Source organism: Anser anser, assembly GCF_964211835.1.
Source record: "Anser anser genome assembly, chromosome: 2".
Lineage (NCBI taxonomy): Eukaryota > Metazoa > Chordata > Aves > Anseriformes > Anatidae > Anser > Anser anser.
This window is the reverse complement of record NC_139721.1, coordinates 97,082,631-97,104,422: the sequence shown is the minus strand read 5'-3', so window position 1 is coordinate 97,104,422 and position 21,792 is coordinate 97,082,631. Positions and strand designations below refer to the sequence as shown.

The following is a 21,792-nucleotide window of genomic DNA, read 5'->3' as shown; positions in this document are numbered from 1 at the left end:
ATATTTGTACATATGGTGATGTACCAAAATGGATCATCTAGGTGAGCACTTGCAAGGATTAATACGCAAAAATCAAGGCAAATTATAAGTTTTGCATTTAGGATGGTTGCAATTGTATTGCTTGACAATTCACTTCTCTACATACAGATAGTGTTTCTATAGTACATTGCCTACTATGAAACTCTCCAGTCTTGGGATGACCAAGAAATCTCCTGAGCCACAACCTAAGAACAATAAGCTCTCTTACATGGTGTCATTTTAGAAACTGCTTGATATGCTAGTTCTAGGAGCATGTCCCTGTACCGTGCACAGGCTCTCGGGGTCAGAAATGCAGTTGTGGTGATCTCATTGTAGGGCTAAAACTTTAAAGCTAGTAAAAAGAGTCTGACATTAATTTACATTCCAGAAAACATTTTTTGAATATACATTGTGTGGCGTTATAAAGAATCCCACCAAGAAAGCATTTGGTATTTTAACATACAAGATATGTCATTATTCTTACTACTTGTCTGACTTGACACACCATGACAAAACCACAATAAGCTTTTTGCATTTATGTTATCTTCGCAATCTCTGTAGTTCAGAGAAAAAATTACAGCAAATCATCTTCCAGAAAGTGAATGCCAAAACATCATTCTTTTTTTTTTAACTAAATGAATTCATACATTAAAATGTTATGAGAGACTGAGGGATCATCTTCTGACTTTAAGTGCCTTAAACAGGTACTTGATTTAAGAGTTTAGGTCTCTCATGCAGCCTTTAGACTATCCAAAGAGCAGTCAGAGCATCTACAATCCTACATCTGTAGGCTCTTAAACTAAGTTAGGTACAGAAGATAGACTGTATCATTCATCTATGTTGATATCCATTTATCAAGTTGGAATAGACCAAAACCTCAGGTTATTGCCAGTAAAATATCTTCTCCATTTTCTGATTTTTTAATTTTTTTTTTCTAATAGAGCAATGAGTGCGCAATCTAAAAACTTTGGACCACGTTTTTCCTTCACTACCCTAAACAAACCAGTAGGGTTCAGCCTAGGAGCTGTAACATGAAGCAAAACCATAGCAGTTACAAGCTGCATTGTAACTAACAAATTCAGCTTCTTTTACTATTTATACTAATAGTTGGGGTCATGTGAAATTACTGACCTGTAAGTGGGATCGCAACCAGAAGGAACTTGAGAATCTGTATGCTCAGAAACATTAGTTTCCTCCAAGAAGACTTTTTTAAAAGTCTGCCTTACCATGAAAAGATGACAAGGATTCCCACATTCTTTCTTCAGAACAAACAGCTTTGAGGAAATCAGCATTTCAGATCCTGCCAGGTTTTTCTGTTCTAAATCTCAGGATTTACGTTTTGTTTAATGATCTGGAAAACCTGATGTACAAGGAGGAAAGAGTGTGTTTGTGCTGGTTTACTCCTTTCAGTTGTATACATGAAGCCAGAGAGGTTTATTCCTTAAGAAAACTAAGGGAAAGGTCATATTCACATGGGTTTTCTTACGCTGGAAGTGTAAGTGTTCAGTCCCTCTGAACTAGAAATGTTGCTAATTCCCAACAGTACAGTAGGAATTTCCATAATGGATTTCCATGAGCAAAAGTGTCTCTGGAATTCTTTTCGTTGCCATATTAGCAACACTGACAGACAGGTTTGACTACATGCTTGAGTCTTTCACCAAGTGGTATACAATTTGTCAGTCCTGATATTTCTGTAAATAAACAAGCCAAAAGGCATATGTATTTAAATATGATAATGGGCTTCTCAGTTGTTTGTCAGGACTTACACAGCGATGCTTTCTATTTGGACCAGTCAATCCTCCCACTAACTTTTGAGCACAGTGGCCAATTTCTGTCAAATTTCAGAAGGGGTAGCAGTGGTAGATATTAAAATACTAGGACTTCAAGGACTGGGGCTTCAAGGAATAGGGCTTCAAGGACTCAGTGGGTAGTGAGTGAGAGAGAGAGAGACCTTACAGGCTCTGTGCTGATGAGAAAGCTAATGAGCTTTCTTCATTCTAGCCATCAGAGAATTCAAATGGAGCATGCTGAGGGGGAAATAGGGAGCTACTCTCACTTTCACTTGCAAATCACCTGCAAAGACAATGACACCAGTCTGCAATAGGTGGCTGGCAATGGACTGCAACGTGGATGTGCATTTCCAATGAGTTCAACTGGGCTGTACGGTTTCAACAGTTAACTTAGGGAAGAAAATGCTGCAAGACCAGGTACCTGGTTTCCAGCAGGGACATGAAGATGTTTTCATTGACTAATCCTTAAAACACGTCTTACTGGGTGCAATGTTACTAGCACAGGCGGTCCAGTTGGTGACAAACATATAAGGAGTAACTTCTTGAAACGGTTAAATGAATATGTGATTCATCTGTGGATATTTTTGTCCTGGTCATAGCTTCAAGATTTGAAGAGGAACAGCAGCTATCTGTAAATTTTCACTCACTCTTGCATGTGAGGTGCTTCAAAAGACACAAGATAAGAAAATGTCTTGATATTTTATTGTTTCAAGGAAAATCAAAAAAAAGTATGCTACTTAAATAGCTGCAGGGATAAGGAAGATTGAAGTGAGCAGTAGCTTTCTGAGACAGAGCTTGAATGGACCCTTCTGTGTCCTCAGTATTGCAGAATGAAAGAGCTAGACCATTGTGTAACAGCATCTCAGATCAGATCTCTGATTTGATCTGAGACATGGAGTGTTGTTGTGTTGTGATTTTTTGCTTACAAATCTAGTATGGAGTTTTATTTGGATTTTTGGTTTTTTTTGCTATTATTTCTTCCTACTGCACAGGCTCAAATTAAACCTGCTTTTCAATAATTTCTTATCCATTCTAAACATCATGGGAATTATCAAAACCATTATTAAGTTGTCTATAAATTCTTTCATTGTTACAAACATTTCAAACATCTAATTTAAAACAACTTGCTTAAATGGCCACGGGAAATGTAGCAGAATGAGGTACTGTCACATTTTTTTAAAGAACATTTGCCTTTGTAAAAAATACCACTTCCATTTACAAATTATATGTCTTTTTAATTATCAAATAATTCTAAGTCACTACCAAGAAAATTGGAGACAAGTCAGCATTGGTACAAAAGGTGATCTCTTCTGCAGGGCAGTGAATAAAAGAAAATCTAGTAACATAATTGATTTTAAAATTTAAAAAAGCCTTTGACCTCATTGCCCACCAGAGGCTGCTAAGGAGATAAGTGCTCTGATCCAACTGCTCCTTTCATCCACAGCATTCTTTATTCATGTGATGCCCCGGTAACATTAAGGGACCCAGCAGGCTGCCCACATGAAAGAAATTGCAGTCAGTTGCTACACAGACACTGATAGGGTAATCTATGATAAAGTGACACTGAGACCTGAAATACTACTCCCAAATACTACTCTCTAAATGTTTCCTTGTTTTCTGTTATTTGCTTGGCTTTCTTTTGAGGTTACAAGCCCTTTGGGGCAGAGACTCTGCTCCACAGCACCTACCTGTAGACCAGGTAACTAGCCCGTTGTGCTCCACAGACAAGTATGAAATGAGGTAGTTGCAGAACAGCCTGCAGACTCATCGTTCATTTGTGCATTACATCCTGGCGCGGCATGTACTGCCCCAGAGTTCTGGGTCCCATAACCACAGAAATAATAAATCCCGAGGGATACCTCATAAACTGAGAACAAAGAAATAAAGTTAAAACCAATGGGGCCCTTTTTCTTAGCTCTTTTTACAATAGCTTGTAGTTAGTCCATGAAGCTTGTTACCTCAAGATACTGCCAAGTCCCGTTGTGGGGGCAATGAAAGGAAGAAATTGGTTATGGAAGGGCACGGCTCACAGGGGAATGAAACAACTTCTCCCTTGTCTAAGAAGTGCCCAGCAGAAAAGATGCCAGTTTTATTCTCCATGATATACAACAAACTAAGCTGAGGCATTGCCTACGAGGGTATCATACCTTCCACCTCCAGGAAGAAGTGATGGACTCACTTGGACCAGCGGGAACATACCATTTACTGTCATTGGAGAGACAACTCCCCTCCATAGTCTAAACTTTGACTGTGTTCAGGCTTAAAAACTTAGGAAGGAAAGCAAGCAACTTGCTGGTGGTCAGAGCTTTCCATGCTCCAAGGAAAAGTTCTGCAACCTGATAGGTTGCTGATGTACATTACAAGGCCTCTGTCACATATTTTAAAACTGTTTTATCTTATCTTGCATAAAGTTTGTGCCAGCATCTCTCATTTCAGCTCAGGACAACACAGGCCAAAACACAAATACAGGCATGTGGTGGCACAAAGTCAGATAGCTAGCACCTGTGTAGTAAGCATGACATGCTCCAGACACCTTAGATTTATATTCATTTAAAGTGTAGATGATCAGTAGATGCGTGCTTGCCATTTATGAGGACAGGCATCATTTGATCTGCACCATTGCAGATCCAGTCAGGTTGCTAGCTATCCAGAAATCCCAGACATGAGGCCAAATTCCCATTTTTCAGTTTGTATAAAAATTAGGGGGTAAGAGCAGGAAAGGACATAGATGGATGGAAAGAATTAAGATGTGTAAGTAAATACCCAGCTTTTTATTACAGAACAGCTCTTCCTCTAACTGCCAGAGCACCATTTGTCCTCAGGAGCTTTCCCATCTCCTGGGACATGGCGTGAAGGAAAGGGTCAGGGCAGAGCAGAACAACAGTGCTACTACCAGGCTTTCTTTGCCATGATCCATGCTCAGTGTGGCCCAGCACGAGAGCCTTCTTCCAGCAGCATATGAAGGACAGGAGATGGAGTTAGGTGTGGGATTACAGATGTGTCCAGGTGGGGATGAGGTAGGGGAAGTAGAGTGGTGAAAATGGTTGGAATCAGCAAGGCAACTGCTCACAGCTCTGGTGTAGCCATTGCTTCGTGGCAGTATCCCTCCTAGCTCTGCCCTTCACATTTCTGTCTCCTGTGCTACTGCACACCGTGCGTCAATGTTCCACGGGTTGAAAATAGCCCCGTAAATAATTCACTAATTGTTGAGAGAGCATGCAAATTGGAGAATGTGCCTTAGTGAGGGTGAAGAGGAAAAACTTTTGAGAACTGCCAGTTCTCATGATTATGAAATGTCTTAGCTTATGCTTTATAGCTTTACATATATGGCTCATTATTTATAGCAGAAATGACCAAATGCATGCTAAGTGCCATCTAGACCATAGAAAAGGAACCATGGCTCTTCAGAAGAATTCATGATTTTTGAAGTTCCAGTCCTACAAGTTTGCAAATGTCACTGCACATGACTGGGGACTTACAGACTCAAACAAATAACTTCATGCATGAACAATCGCAGGAAACTCAGTGCATCCACTCGTGTATAAGTATCTACAGAATCAAGATCCCATTGTTCTAGAAATCCATATATTTTGAATATTTATAATTTGTTCTGTCTGAGCCATTGTCTCGTCTGTTGTGATGACACTCATTTATTTTTGAGTGGAAACAAGCTGATTTAGGTTTTGCTTCCAAATGCTTCCAAATATTTTGTTTCCAAATGCTTCTCTATGCTTGTTTGTCTTTTTAGGTGTCACCCTGACATCTGTCCCCTGGAAAATACAGCCTTCTCAGCCTGAAATGCTATCCTTGTAGTTATATAAGATTTTAGAATAGCATGATATTTATCTCTGTCCATTAAGTATCATGCCCTTATTTAAAGAAAGTTTTACAAGTTCATGAGTATCATAAGGAGAGTCTCAAGTCTCAGTTTAAAGTCTCAAATACTTGTTGCTTATACATATAGAGCTTCATACTGTGTTCTGAAATTCTATAGTAACACATCATATGCAATAGCAAGACACAATAAAATAACATAGAAGTGATCTTTTAGCTGTAATTCCTGATGCCTTGGCTTTTGGTTGTTCTACAAATTGTGAAAGGGGATTTCAGCTTATATGTTGTGTAAGCGATAGGGATTAAACAGTTAAAATTTCCTCATAGTGACACATCAAAGAGAAGTGTTAGTTGTATAAATCTGGATGTTCCAGTTCCAGCAAGGGTACGAGCCATATGTGCCTATGTAGGTCAGCGAACTCCAACAGTTGTGACCAGCCTTCTGCCTGGAGAGCGCTTAGAGCTTTCTCAGACGTGCTGAAGGCTGCTCGGCTCCTCCTAAGCGTAGGGAGGATTATAGGACTTCATTCACCTTTTGTGAAAACTACATTCTGTGAACTGTTGTGAGGCTCATTGTGCAGAGTTGATTACTCTGGTCAGTCTTGATCCCTGCAGTCGTTTCATAGCAATGTAAGACTGTTTTTATATTTACACAGTGTGCTGTCTCACCCTGGTTTTTTTGAATGCCTTTCGGACTGCTCAACCAGCTACTCGTGCCCCAAGTATGCCAGGTATTTTTTTTCAGATTGCTGACACAGACACTGTTCCTGCTGAGCCTTACAAGATTATAAACCAAAACTTTAATTTTTCCTTAAGGACTAGAAAAATCTTTTGGTGAAGGGGAATGTCCTGACATCCATCCAGGATCTATGCGCAATATAAACTGTCTTTGAGAGTGTTATTTCATCCACTTACATTCAATTTCCATTTTCATGTCTTTCGTTATAGTCGTATGAACTCAAAATGTTCTTCATTAGTTGTTTGTTTTAATAGTCTGTGGCAAGACATGGACTTCCTGCAAGATTGCAGGGTCTTAGGATCTGCAAGGCTCCAAGTCAAGTAACATACAGGGTATCACATGTCAGCCTCCATTTTCAAGCAACTGAATCAATCACCCAACCTATGACCAGCTCTCAGATAAGTGCAGTTTAAATATCCTGCATAATACCTGAGTCAAACACTTATTTTGCCAGGTTGCTCCATCAGCATTGTGTTGACCTTTCTCAGTCACCAGTGTCCGGAGTAACACTCTGACACCTACAATGGGATCACGGTTCATCAAACACCACGCTGCGGTGTCAAAAGTGGAACAGGAAAGCTACAGACATCAGGGAGTCTTGTCTCATTCTTCCATGGAAATGTGTGTTGTGATTAGGATTCTCTCTTGTCCCTACACAGCAGCAGAGACAGTGGGAGTGTCACATCAACTGCATGATGTGAAGCCATCTCAGCTTGTATAGAGGTGTTTATGCACACAGCTACCTAACCAGATGTCAAAGCAATGAGTAATAAGGAGAGCCAGCAAGTTACTAATCAGCTAACAACTGTGTGCTGCAGTAATTAGCTTCTGCCAAAAACCAGTTTTCCACAGGCCACAATTTTAGGATGGAAATAAGAGACCGAGTTAAATGACAAGCACATAAACATGCTGTGGTTAACCTTGTCAGTCAGTAGATGGCTGTATTGCTTCTAGTCATCTTCAGGGAAGAAAATTCCACGGCCAGGAAGAGAGAGCTGTTTCCCAGAGATTTAAGGAGCCATCGACAGTGCCTGCAGACCTCTGCACTTAGTTGTTTTAAAATGGTTCAACTTGCACACAATATCATTCTTCTATTTATTTTTATCTAGTTATTTGTTAGTTGCACAAAATCTTTTTAATGCTCTGGTTGAGCAGTCTACCTGTTGCTGTTTTATATGCCTTAGCTGACGGATTTACCATCTGCTCTTGACATCTAACTCAATTTCACAGCAACAGGTTGCAAAATCACAAATATGCCATTGTGAAGGAACTGGGTATTTCCACTGCTTAAAAGTGAGCTGTGAGGTTTTTCAGCAATGTTGTGAGCTTAGATCTGGTCCATATTCACAGTCACTGTCCTGGTTCCTTCCGCTTCTCACCTGCTGGCCTAGCGATAATATGTGTGTGTGGTTTCCTGACAGTTTAACACACACCAGTGCTCACACCACCAAAATACAATTGTTTCATTGATTAGCCCCAGCAACGAGTGAATAGGCACAGAGCTGTAGCTATTCTTTCCTTCCCAAAAAAGCAGCCACGCCAAATTGGAATTGTAGGTGACTGCCTGGGCAGCAGGAGGAAGCTTGCAGTGTTAGGCTCTCTCTATTCTGCAGATAAAAAACAGCATTTCAGTAACCAAGAAAAGTCTATTCATGAGTTTTCTCACGCATTAAATGGCCACACAAAAAACTCTCCCCTCTGCCCTAAAAACACAAGGCAGCATGGTGCCAGAAGAGCTCAGTGGTAGAGGAATTTGCAACAGGCACAAGGAGATTGTATTGGCCACAGTAGAAAGAACTGAAAAAAGAGACACATTTATTCTTTGGCAATCGTGGGCAAGTACTTGCAAATAAGCCTCAGATGTAAAAAGCTCAGGAAAAGACAAAAAAGTTTCAGATTTTCAGATGCAGGTGGATTTACGTTCAGAAGGTGGTGACATGATCTGTGTTGCTGGAGTGCTGTCATGGCACAAGGAAAACAGCCCGCAGGACAGATCTGCAGTCCTCTGAAGGCACTGGGAACTTTGTTACGGGTTTCAATAGTCTGTGGAGCGACGGAGCTGCCAAATGTCACACATTTTACTGAAGCTAGCAGGGAACTTCTCACGTTGGCCTGGCTCTCAGCTGGATCCTCAGGCACTCGGCGGTGGGAAAATGTGGCAGGCTTTTGGCTTGTAGTGCTGTCTTGGGGCTGCTAGGGGCCCCTGTGGCTCTGCTCCTGAGGCAGGTAATCAAGTCCTGCCTGTAACTGCACTATGCCCAGAAGCAGTGGACCTGATCCGGGCCAAAGGAACCAGGATAAAGGTTCCCAAGATGATGTCTGCAGCCAGTTATGGCAGCACCCCCTCCAACATTTTCCTCCACCGGTAAAATAACTTTTACTTGTAGAAAGTCCAAGATTGAGAGCATCCACTGCTGTCCCCATGCAGCAATGCCTTACCCATGAAGACTTTTCTCTTGCCACTGAAATCACCTGCATACTTGGGTCTGGGGGCTCTCTGCTTCTCTAACATTGGTTCTGGCACGCTCAACAAGCACACCTCCCCATCAGTCCCCTTCAGCACCTGGCCAGGACCCCCTCCAGGACTGCACTGTCCTGCACCACTGCTCTGCCACGGCTTAGATTAATGTGTCCTGCTCGCTAATCTGAAAATTGTTTGCAGGCAGGTATGTGAGTGCAATAAGTTATTTGCATAAAAGAGCTCACAGGGAGCAGAGCGCGTTTTGGAAGCTCTCTTTCAGACCCAGGCTGGGTCAATGTAGAGGAGAATAATAGTAACAAAGTCAACGAAGCAGTAGCATTTGAGGATCATCTCAACATTTCAGCTCACAGACAATCAAGGAGTGACTGCACTGCATGTGGATGTGAATGGCCAAGGACTGGAACAAGACAGGTGGATTTAGTTTACAGTAGGTTTCACACTGGGTGGTAAGAAAATGCCAAACAGATTGAAATAGCATGGGAATTTACCTACAAAATGCCACCTTACACAGCTATGAGAGCATGAGAAGTTAAAAATTCACACTAAATGAGAGGTCAAGAGAGTTATTTAACCTTCCCTGGACTGGACACATATGAAAAACGTGTGTTAGACAGTTACAAGCCTTAATGAAAGCTGACCCATTTTGCTGTTTAAAACATTCTGAAACTTCCATGGAGACTTATCTGATGCCACCTATATATAATGACCTAGATTTTTAAAAACAGTTGGGAAGCAGACGCCTGGAAATCTGCTGTGGATTTTAACATTTTCCATACAAAGATCGAGTGTAAACCTGCAGCTTATTTTCCCCTAGGAAAGACTAAAATGCTTTCAGGACTTCTCAGCTGCCTAATTAGGATCATCTTGCCTGGGACACGATCGCGAAGTGACAACAGGGTCATCCTTTCTCTGCCAGATTCCCATCTTAAAGGAGTTCCAGGTAAGCACAGGTCTAAAGTTATTACTGTTCAATAACTGTCTAGTTGTCTGTATGGCATATCTTACTATGTTTATTAGTATGCATGTCAGTATCCCAAAATCCACTGGCACCATTAGTACCTTCTAGCTGAGTTATCACAGTGACCAACAAATTAAGTGGCAAAGGGAATGAACTCCTTTGCCAAGGTGAAGCACTCAGAATAAAGCAGACGTGGTGGTTAGGATGAAGCAATTTGTGATGGCTTCCCCTCTCCTCAGATTAAAAGGCTTCAGTCACCAGGTTTGTCTTCCCAGCAATATCCTCTGGAAGTCATTCAACCATCCAAAGCATGGACTATGTGAAGTGGCATTTCTAGAGTTCAGCAGGCAGGCTGCCAAAAGAATCTCTTCTACTCCCATTTTAACATAAATTTCTATGAGTTGGGGAAAACAAACTAAGTGATCATACAAAAGAGAATTGCTGGCAGAAAATATTTGGGAAAAAAAAAAAAGGAAACTGAAATGCCTCCTTTTGGATTTTAAATAGGAAAAATATGCCAGAGCCTCATAGGCTCAGGGATCGAAAGGTCAGTAAAATAATAAGTAGTAAGCTTAAAAAAAATAAATAATCTAGTAGGAGGAAAAAAGGAAATTTGTAAAAATAAGCAAAAACAAGTTAAAGGGTAATTAGTGAGATAAATAATACTGAATTCCAAAAAAATGTTTCAGCTGACAGCAAAGGGACACAAATATGTTTTTAGTGGAAGCCAACCAAAGATAACTAAAATTGGTCCATGGGAGCATAATTGACTTGATTGTTACAGCTATTTAAAGATGAGCTTTGAGATTATGAAAACTGTTGTGTGATACTGCTGAAAGGGCTCATTAAAATAAAGCAGGCATTTCTGCTGACTGCTAATGAGAGTTTCCTAGGAGAAAGTTTGTTCCTGAAAACCTTTCTTCAGAGCTTTTGGAAACCGGTGTATACACACAACCAGAGGGAAGTGGAATTTACTATCTGCACTCTTCTCCCACTGTTTCATCAAAACCTTAGTGAATTCCATCCTGTTTGTAAAATCAGTGCTCATTCTAATTCCCTGCAAGGCTCTCGAGTGCAATCCCTGTTACACAAACAAGCATGACTTCAGACACAACAATTATGTCTTGAGAAATATCAGACTAGATCATCTTTCACCAGGACAAATGGAGACCAGAAAAGATAAAAGACTATAAAAATGTGTTGTCCATTTTAGCAGATGCCAAGGAAAAATCCGCATGATAGTAGGAATATTGGACAAAGTCAGGATGACTTTTAAAGCCATTACTGCTGTGCAGAATAATGCACTAGCAGAAGTGTGCTATGGGTCAGAACATACCAGATGCTTGTTCAGATGCATCTTTGCAAAAATGAAGTCTAGCACAGTGAATTTTACAGCTTCAGCTTCTCAGAAGAGCATACTTTGAACTACTGCCCATAAATATTTGGTGGTTACTCTTGCAACTCTTCATATTTCCTGGCAGGAGACCTTTAAGTATGGGATGGTGTTCCTTGAGTCTGTTCAAGTCCGGCATCAGAGGAGACTTCTGCCTGATTTATGCCAGCCCAATGGTAGAACACGTATTTTTTGGATGAGGCAAGCATCAAGGACTTTTGAGTGGCAAAGGGATGGACCAGGTGGAAACAGGCAGGCTTGCAGCACTGCAGAGGATACACACAGCCTGAGCAGAAGGGAAACAAAAGCTAGGGATGGACAGAAAAGCAATAGTGCCAGACCTGGTGCTTTAACATCACGTGAGTAACATCTAGTAATTTTCTCTTAGCTATACTTGCTTATGACTGAATCACATAAAAATTTTGCCAAAGCCTCACGTCCTTTAATGCACTTTTGCAGTGGAGAATTTCCACTTCACAAAAGCCAACATGGTGCAGAATATTTTTTGTTTGTCACTAATTTTTCTTAACTGCAAATAGAACTAAACTTTTTTTAGTGTATGCTGTAGTTTCCAAAGTGATCGTTATCACCTATCATATATTCCAACTTCGTTTAAGAATAACTCAGGAGGTAAAAAAGCCATACCCACTTCTCCTTCCAGAAGGATAAAGACTCAACCATCTCATACTTCACCAAGTCATCTTCCCAACAATTTATAGTTCATTCACTCCACAAACACGACAAGAGTCAATCCCCACAAGTTAAATGAACCACATCCTCTGTGAATATACCAGCTCCCAGCCATCTGCAGAAGGCCTGAGAAAATAGAGGCGGTAGCATAACCCAGAAGGTCAGTGAACTGATGCTGTCGGACCTGCACTGTTTTGGAGTCGGAGGGAAAAGAAGGGACCTCCAGGCTGTGAGCTTTATGGGGCAGTTACTTTTCTAGCTATAGCTGCACATTCAGTCTAAAGGCAATGCAGAGCTATGTTAAATCTTCAGCTTTTCACACTTATTTGATATTTCCTAATTACAATTCCACTCAGTGACAGGCAGATTGAAATTCCTATGATCCCTGTTGTAGTTGTTTTGCAGGCTTCCTTTATCTGCATAAACATTTCCTGTTCTGCTTTCTCATCCTCCCCCAGTGCCCTATAATGGCTTCCTATTACAGTTTTTTTACCATTTCTTTCACTTGAGTCCAAATTGTTTTTCACTGGTGACAGCTCTGCCTGTGATATTTCTTGCTTTAGAAATACGTCACAGCTTCTCACCAAGTGAAGAGGTTTTCTGTGTGCTAACAAATGTTTTAGGAAAGAAAAAAAAAAAAAAAAAGAAACAGTGTAGCTTGATGTTTAAAATTCTTGCCTGCATCTGAATTTGACCAGACCTCGAGTACATCTGGGTCACTGTATTCGTTTGGTGGCACCACTTTCCTCTGCATGCTTACAACATGGTGTTCTTGTTGCACAGGAGATCTTCTGAAAATTAAAATAAATTTTCTTTTATCACTACTTTTTCCCAGAAGACTGCTATGCTGGCATTTCAACCCTGTTGCAAGAGCTGTTCTTCACATACAAGTTATACATCACACCCTTTTGTAATAGATGTATGCAACTCTTTTTTACAGCTGGGTAGGTTATTATACGTGCAACACCCTTGGTGTGCTTTTGATACCATGTAGGTGCTGTAATACTCTGGGCTTTATACTTCATGCTATAATGGTTGGTCCACACAGCACAGTACAGAGAGCTAGGTATAAAAATTCAGATGGAGCAGCGAGCACGCTATGGAGCTTGCAGCCTGGCTGAGGAAGTTACAGACCACGCAGCAAAATCCAAGGGAAAGACCAAGACCATATAGTGCCAGCCTGAAAGTCAGATCACTAAAGTCAAGTCAGAGTCAAGCCAAAAAAAAGAGGAATGTTAGGAAGGAAAGTCTTTGTTATGGGGAATAGGGGAGGCAGTGTGTCTTGAGGAAGTTCTGGGAAACAAGCCTGAGTGATGTTTGTCTGCACCCTTATTGCTGTGTTCTAACCCAAAAGCATACCTACCGTGACAGCTGCATTCATTCAGGTCTGCTCCCTCTGGAGCCTTAAGTGGCCTTAAAACCGTATTAGTCACTTTTACAGCCTTTGCTTTGCATTATCTTCCTCTCCAGCCATAACATCTATGTATGTTCCCTAGCTACCACTACTGGTCCTGTCTTCCTTTACAGCTCTCCCAGCCTTCTGTTTTTTCTGTGCCTTCCATCTTGGGTGTTATAGCCACGTGCGTTTAATCTACAGCACATTTTGCTGCCAGTCACCTAAACCATACCTCCACCACAGCCAAAGGGATTCTCTCAGTAACATTAAAGGTGCATTGGGTTCTCTTTTGTGCTTTTTGCTGCAAAAATTTTGAAGCCTGGTCTTTTTTAGCTTCCTTGAAGGCCTTTCATGAAATACTAGTTTGCAGCATGTAACTGCATCCAGCTTCTCTGAGATGGTGAGGGGCTCCATCCTATGCACCTGCAAACACCTCGTTTGGCAGGACTCAGTTCTTATGTAAAGATTTCTTTAGTAAGCTGATCGCTAATTCATATGCCTTCCTATCATAACTATCATTGTTGTGTATGGCCACCGAATAAAAGACAGTTTTCTGCATCACTTTACTAAAACATGGGCCCGTTATATCCCAGACAGGAGAGGTGAGAGGCTGGGACCACCCTGTTACCCCTTTGCAGTATGCTATATGTTATTTGAGAGAAGCCTGCTGTAAACATGGCTTCCAACAGCTCTGAGGACTGTATCGCTGGCATGCACCTACTATAGCTCTTCTCTTTAGAGGAATTAGCGGATATAATATAGTTAAAGTGGGGGATGAGGGTGGTAGTTTAGCAGGCAATATGTCACTGCTTCTGTTGAAGGAAGGCTCGAGTAAACAATATGCATTTTGCAATTTTTTTTTTTTAAATCAAGCAGTAATCTTCTGCTATTTTTTTTCTTTTTATTTATTTGCCAGAGGAATTTCTGTCGCAAATGCATGTTCTTCACATGCATTCTCCTCCACTCATCTGAGGTTCATTTCAGTCATGACCATTACATCATCCCCTCTCAGCAAGTATCCTTGGAGTGGTAGGGAGGGAAATGCAGTCGTTAATGGGGCTGAACCCTGTCCCGTGGAAGGCTGCACAGAGAAAGATCATTGTTCTGGCTGAGAGCAGCTACTGCATGTGGAGTCACTAAGCTGCAGGGAAATATTCTGACGTGTTCCCATTTGCCTGTGCAGCTCCAGAGATGCACGACTGCATGGGGGACTGGGTAACACTTCTGAGCAGCTTTCTGGCCAGTTTAAAAGGCAGAGCATTCCTATCTTCCACTTGGAAATAAAGAACTGTGTGGATGGATGCCACGGTCCTAAGAAGGAGGTTGGTAAGATGGAAGTTGTGTCAGATGGCTTTAAGGGTGTCCGAGCACTGGTCAGCATGAAGTACAGCCTGAATGCTGATATCCTTGGTAGTCTCTCATACATAATCTCTCCTTAGCAACTGATGGAAGGAGGGGAAAGTCGTGATTTCCTAAAAGCGCTGTACCATCTGTCGGCGCTACTCATCTTTTCTTCAAACTTATTTTGAGTTAGCTTTTTCTCTCCTTCTGACATTCGCTGTTCCCAGGCTTGGCTATAGCCTGGTGAGTGTGCTGTTCAGTACAAATTATGAGGTGCATGTAGCTGTTCACTTCTGAGGTCTGAGGTATCTCATCAAGTGACATCCCACTAACACCAGTATTGACAACTGGCTTTCCATGAGGGGACGTGAAGCAAGGCGGATAACCATTATGGCCCTCTCAGACGTTTCTGCAGGGAGTGCAGATAGTTTTCATCTTCAGAATGACCCCACTGATCCCAGAGAGCTTCTGTGGAAAAGCAGCAATATCCTAAGTACATTTGTGTCAAAAGCTGCTGATAAACCTCACAGACTTTTACCAGAGATAACAGGATCATATTCCACAATGGCCTTAAACCATGCTAAGAAAAAATTGGATTCTTGTGAAAGGGAGGGCATTACTAAAACTGGATTTTTCATATTTTTTTCTTACTGAAAAAAATGAAGTAATTATACAATGCAATAAATATGATTCTTTTATATTTAAATGTGATTCATTTATTGAGTAACATCTGGATTATGTCTGTGGGAAGAAATTATGCAGTTTTTTTTTAACCCATGCCTGTTTTATTAATTTTTCTTATGCATATACTTTTTTGGCTCTTTATTTTCCTTTTGCTGTCAGTAGGGCTTTATTTTAGAGTTTTAGTTTTTGGAATTCCTCTCTCTTCAACAGAGCAGTAGCCCTCAAGAGGTTAAAATGACAAAAAAGGCACATCCTCATACAATCAGCACACTAAACCCAGCCAACCGAAGCAAAGCAGTGTGCAGATTCAGGACAGAAATAAAATATGCAGCAAGCTCCTAAGGAAAAGAATAAAGAAGTTAGTATGGCAAACAGTGAGAAACTAAACAAACACATTCAAAACAGCCCACGAGGGAAGCAAACACGCACCAAGTATAATGAGGAAGGAAAAGTCAGGCTAGGGTCATCCCCACTCATTGGCAACACATGAAGAGAGTCAGCAAATGCAAACTGCATGCTTTTCTCCAGAAAGAAAGGCTTGATTTTCAGAAGCACTTTTGAGGACAGAATTTTCTGCTTTCTGCTAGGAAGAAGATCACTTTTTAAAAGTCAGCCTCTCCAGAAAGTCAAGGTGAATACTGGAATGTTGGTTTAGTGCTGTGTCTTCTGAGGAAAAATTTATTCCCACTAACTGGGGGTAATTAGAAAGAAAGAAAGCGTTACAAATTACCCGTGGAACTTACTTAGAAACTTATCTTTGGCATTGTATTGTGTGCTGGCAGCAATAAAGCGGAAGAAACAGTGCTGGTGGTTCAAGAGGGGAAAGCTGGAACAGGAAATGTCAGGAACAGCTAATGTGGTGTGTAGCCAGTCAAAGCATAATTCCCAATACATGGATGTTATAGATGTATCTCGAGCAACGTGTACATATGTACATACATGCATCTGTATGTGCGTACCTCTGCTAAGTAGAATCATAGGCAAGAGGCAGGAAGACAAGAGAAGAGAGCATCCTAAGTGCTCCGGCCCCCTGTTCACACATTAGACTTCTTTTAGCCCACCCACACAAAGCCCTTTTTGTCTATTTTGCTACTTTTGAAAAATCTGACGATGCGTCCTGGCACATGGGAAAAAGCTAGTGGTTTGCTAAAGCTCTTAGGGGGTTGGTCTGCTTTTTTAATCCATTGTTAAATGTGCTCAGAGGCTGGGAAAAGAAACATTTTTTTATATTTCGCAAATTGAAATCAAAATAAATAAATAGCTAAAAAGAACTCACTGGCAAATTTGCATTATCTATGTGCTGTTATAGTTCTGCTAGCAAGCACAGAGTTTTTTAGAGGGGAGCAGCCAAGACTCAGGGCTTAGAAGAACAAAGCAGCAGAAATAAGAGAGCAGGGAGCTACAGCCTATGCCTCCAGCTCAGCATCTAATTACTAACACTTTCATACAGAATCACAGAATGGCTGAGGTGGGAAGGGATCTCTGGAAGCCATCCAGTCTGAGCTGCCTGCTCAAGCAGGGACACCTGGAGTGGGTTGCCCAGGACCACAACCACGTGGCTTTTGTAGATCTCCAAGGAGGAGACTCCACAACCTCTCTGGGCAGCCTGTGCCAGTGCTCCGTCACCTGCACAGCACAGAAGAGCTTCCTGGTGTTCAGAGGGAACCTCCTGTGCTCCAGTTTTTGACATTGTCTCTTGTCCTGGCACTGGACACCACTGAAAAGAGCCTGGCTCCACCTTCTTTGCACCTTCCCATCAGATGTTTACATACACTGATGAGATCTCCCTGAGTTTTCTCTTCTCCAGGCTGAACAGTCCCAGCTCTCTCAGCCTTTCCTCCTAGGAGAGATGCTCCAGTCCACTGAGCATCTTGATGGCCTCCGTTGGACTCTCCCCAGTATGTCCAGGTCTCTCTTGTACTGGGGGTCCCAGAATTGGACCCAGTTCTCCAGGTGCAGCCTCACCAATGTTGAGGCAGCAGTGACATATTCTGAGCTTGAGCAAGTCTCTCATATTTCTCTCCTACACATCCAAGCAACCAAAAATTTTAAAGATTTGTCATTTAAAGGGTAACAAATAACAATATATATTTCTTGTTCTATATTCCATGAAGGAGAAGGTATTCAGAACAGGGGACTGAATAAGCCTATCACTTCACATCACTTTCAATTCTATGATTTTCACAGCCAGAATAACTTAATGGGAAAGTGACACAGGTCATCAACACACACACACACAAAAAAAAAAAAGAAGCTGAATGTCAAGCGGTAAGAAAAAAATAAGTAGATCAGTGATTGTAATATTATAGGGAGAATCAGACGCTTGCACTTCCTGGAGCAAATGCTGTCTGCAACCAGGTCTCACAGCATTTGAACCAGGGGAACTGCCAATGCAAATGAAGCAAAGTGAAGTGAAGTTCAAGTAAAGACCTATTGCCGAGGGGTGGAAAGGTTTAAGCACAGCAAATGTCTCAGCTTGACAATGTAAATTCCTCAAAGACTCGAACAGAAAGGGCAATTACTGCTTTATGTTCCAGTTCTAATCTGAAATTATAGGATAGATTTCTAACGAGGGGGAACATTGCTGGAGACAGCTGTGGTGGATGGAGGGGAGCATTGCTGTAATTACAGGTCCTTATGCATTGGTGTCAGAAGTTCCCAAATTCCAAACACTTTCATAATGTTTGTTTTTGCAGAATCAAATAACGCTCCCAATTGCAAAGGAATGGAAACATTCAAGTACGTGAGCACTTCAACCAGATCGCAGCACAAGCTGGGGCACGATAGGAGCTGGACTAAATGGGCAGAGGTAAGCCAGCATACTGGAACCCTAACTCAGGCTGGGGCTACAATAATGTTGGTCAACCAGAGCAAATATGGCAGTGGCAATTGAGGGAGAGAAAACAAATAAAGTAAATAAGGAGACAAAGTTTTAGGCAGACAATCTGATATGGAAGAGTCATAACAAACTCATTTCCTCCTTTCAAGATTACTGCTAGCAGCAAGGGTGTTGGATATTTCATGCACTTACTTATTACGCAGCATATGTTACTAGAAAGACCAAGAAAATGACTTTTGATTTACCTTTTTTTTTTCTTTGTGAGCTATACAGTCAGCGACAGTGGTTTACAACATGTGGCCTACAGACTTCTAGGGATCCACAGAGGACTTCCAAGGGCTGCAGAAGAGGTAACTAAGGAAGAAGCCATTATCTTGTCCTTATCCAATGGTCTGCATCCCTCCTGCAAAGTTTATAGGGATATATAAGTGGGGACTGTTTGGAAAAAACACTGCTTTTACACAATTACTATTACATGAAAGGAAAAGGATGCTGTTTTTCCAATTAGCACTTCCATGGATGTACTGTGACTCAGCTCCTATTGACATGCTACATTACTTTTTTCAGAGTAGCTCTGCTTCAGCCAGCATACAGAAAAAGAGGTGGCCATATAATGAGCATGATTGCACGATTGGTGTTCTCCTGGTTGTTCACTGTGGCTTGAGACTTTACTGGGCTGTATTCTTTTACTTCACTCTGAAGAATCATTTGTTCCCAAAAGTATGCTTTTTACTGACACTCAGTATTATAAAATTTGAGTACTTCACAAATATTGATGATTTCTTTGTAAAACTAAGGTGAGCAGATGAAAAATGAGGAGAAAGATACATTCAGTTTTGGCGCCAATTTGGAATATTAAAACCCGATTTTTCCAAACACTTCACATTATATTTTTTTGGATATACAGAAAACCTAGCCCTCATAGACTTTAGTTATATCTCCGAGCACTCAGTACTTTTTCATGTTAGGCATCATATTGATCACAAAGGAAGTGAAGAGCATTTGGGTAACATTATCCAAAGTTTGCCCAGTGTGCAAGTTCTGGAGCATCGTGACCAAATCCAAGGCAGCATTTAAACACCAGGGGTGATTTATCTGCACCACTGCCCCATTTTCTTGCCTTCAGCTTTCAGTCCTGGACTTCAGATTTAGCCAGTCCTCGCCTCTGCTCCTTAAACTTCCCACACATTCCTAATCTTCTTGCTCAGCAAATCCTCGGCCCTAGCAAATCCTTGGCCCTGGCAAATCCAAGATAATGCTGCCTTCTTCCTGTGCCACCTCATGGGGTTCAGCCCCAGGTTCTGCTCATGGGGACTTCCCAGGTCCCCCAGCTCTGGTGCGCACACAGCTCCCTTCCCAGTTCCCTCTGGCTTCTGGCTTGCAGTTTGAATCAGCATTGTGCCCCATTTCTGCTCCCATTTTAAACCTCCTGCCCTCCCTCCTGCCCCCTCTGGGTCCAGTTTGTGCCGCTCTGAGGCTCCTTATCCCCAGCAGCTTGCCCAGGGGAATTGCCCAGGATTACCAGCCCAGGGGATGCTGGCTGGAAATCAGGCAGTGCCCGGCACTGAGTTCAGTTCTAAACATAAGCATGGCCTGCCACAGAGCCTCATAACTATTACACCCCCCCCAAAAAGAAACACTTAAATTTGGACCAGACTGTGCACAAGGCAGGCAAAATCATCGGGGAGGTTAGCTGCTAAAATTTTAAAGGTTTCTGTTGAACATGTGTGAGCTGCAGACATTGAAAGGCTTCTGTCTTAGCTAACTCTGGCTGAATTTGCTCAAGGACCGTAAAAGACAGAGCCCTTTCAGAAAGCCCACTTCCCCCCTCCACACCGCCTGATACCAAATGCCAAATACTCATTCCAGAAGCCTTTGACCTGAGTGAGATCTGTTGCACTTTTATCCTGTATCTGCACAGTACCGTCACATACCCGTGCGTACGTTCAGGTGGCGAGAGCAGCCAAAAACGGCCCAGCTCCAGAAGCTGAACTCCAAAAAAGTTACAACCGGCTGGACAAGGGGCTTTATAATGAGATGTGTAGACAACTTTAATAACACATGGAGCCACCAGCCTCATCTACAGTCACTGATCCAATGTGGAGAAATCTATACAAAAAGTGTTTTGGTGAAGCCTGCAGGCCTTTGTTTTATCTTCCTCCTCCCCACGGGAATTGTGACAGACACAGTCTGACATCACTGTAATCTGGGAACCAGATATTTCAGAGAGGAATTACAGCCACACCAGCACCTAGCTTTCATCTGACTTTTTTTCTCTCTTTGATCTCTTTAACTGGCTAATTACGAAGCCTGAATCAGCACCCTGCCGAAACAGGCCATGCCTTTCTCCGTATCTGTAACCCTCAGAAAGAGCACCCAGTGTGCTCAAGGTGTCCCATTTGAGCCCTTCAGCTTTGTTCATTTAGCCGACCCCATATAAATGTGTGCTGTGTTCTACTACAGGCCCTGCTCTTTCTGCGTTTCCTATTTCAAGATGAATTGAGGGGGAAAAAAATCTATAAACCTTGACATCACATTTTGCAAAGGAAGTAAATGCACTCCTCCCTAAACTCGAAATGAATGGCCTTTTAAGGTGAATGCTGAATTAAATTCCTGAATGATGAAATCAATGGGCATGAGAAGGTTCTTATTTCCGAAAAAGAAAAAAAGCTGCAGGAAAAAAAAAAACTCAGTAGCGTGATTGCAGGGTTGAGAGCTGAATAGGAGCTGTTTACAGTGACTCAATAAAGATACTTTACTCAGCGTTGGTAGTAAGGCAGCTTCACAGGCTGAAGGGAAATGGGGATATACATATTCTGAGACTGTTAAGCTTCTCTAATGTAAGACATATGCATTTAGTTGAAGTCCTGAAATACCTCTCTAAGAAGAAAGATGATGGAAACCCCAAGCACATCTTTCTGTTTATCATGCATTACATATTTCTGACATACTTTATTCAGTAGTGTATGCAGCTGACATCAGTCTTTATATATCTAACATGCCTGTAAGGTATCAGCTAAAACCCAGTTTCTCTGAAGACCTAAAATACCCTTAAGACAGAGTAAAAATAATCCCATTAAGGGTATGGAGCATGTCTGGACATTCTCAGGACAGAGGCACAGCAAAGCTTATCGCTTTTGGGGGAGAGTCACAGCAAATCAAACCATTACAAAACACAGAAATGAAACAATATCTCTGCAATCTTGAGAAAAACAGAACTGAAGGGAGCTCCATGAAAGCTGTACATTCCCTTGAGCTCAGGAGGTCACTAACAATTAGGTTGATTAACACTGCCTAAGCATTTTTCTATCATTTTCCCCAAGAATACTGCTCTTGTCTTTACAAGAGCACAATGGACATGAAACCTCGCTGCATTTTTTTCCTGTCCTTATGCCTGCTGCCCCAGTCTAACTCCAAAACCTTGCTCTCCACCAGCCTTTCCTCCATGACATTTTCCATCATTGAGACATCCCTTGTGGCTAGGTTGTCGATAGCAATAACATGAGCTTTAGGGCAGGAAATGTACTGTTAGGCGTCTTTTTTTTTTATTTATTTATTACATCAGCCAGACTTGCTCTAAGTAAGGTTAGACCACACAGTGATAAAACACAGATGTCTTATCTTAATT

At 41.7% G+C, this 21,792-nt stretch overlaps 1 protein-coding gene and 1 long non-coding RNA gene across 3 annotated transcripts in view; one reads left to right on the top strand and one right to left on the bottom strand.

The window, feature by feature from the left end:
• The first annotated feature begins 758 nt into the window (after nt 1-758).
• Nucleotides 759-21,792, top strand: part of LOC310893310 (uncharacterized protein) — a 24,369-nt gene continuing 3,335 nt past the window's right edge. Inside the window, exons 1-5 of the mRNA XM_083822086.1 lie at nt 759-2,497; nt 9,678-9,803; nt 11,303-11,573; nt 18,022-18,134; nt 18,430-18,514. Coding sequence (XP_083678212.1) covers nt 11,321-11,573; nt 18,022-18,134; nt 18,430-18,514 — 451 coding nt within the window. The 5' untranslated portion in view covers nt 759-2,497; nt 9,678-9,803; nt 11,303-11,320. The remainder of the gene's footprint in view (nt 2,498-9,677; nt 9,804-11,302; nt 11,574-18,021; nt 18,135-18,429; nt 18,515-21,792) is intronic.
• LOC310893311 overlaps nt 11,568-21,792 on the bottom strand; it is a 22,659-nt gene continuing 12,434 nt past the window's right edge. The window contains exons 3-4 of one of the 2 annotated variants that reach the window (XR_014578892.1): nt 18,410-18,567; nt 11,568-12,695 (exon numbers count right to left, since the gene is read on the bottom strand). This is a non-coding gene — a long non-coding RNA (uncharacterized lncRNA). Of the gene's footprint in view, nt 12,696-16,804; nt 18,568-21,792 lie in introns of those variants that run through there. The other variant, XR_014578893.1, reaches the window with a different exon arrangement.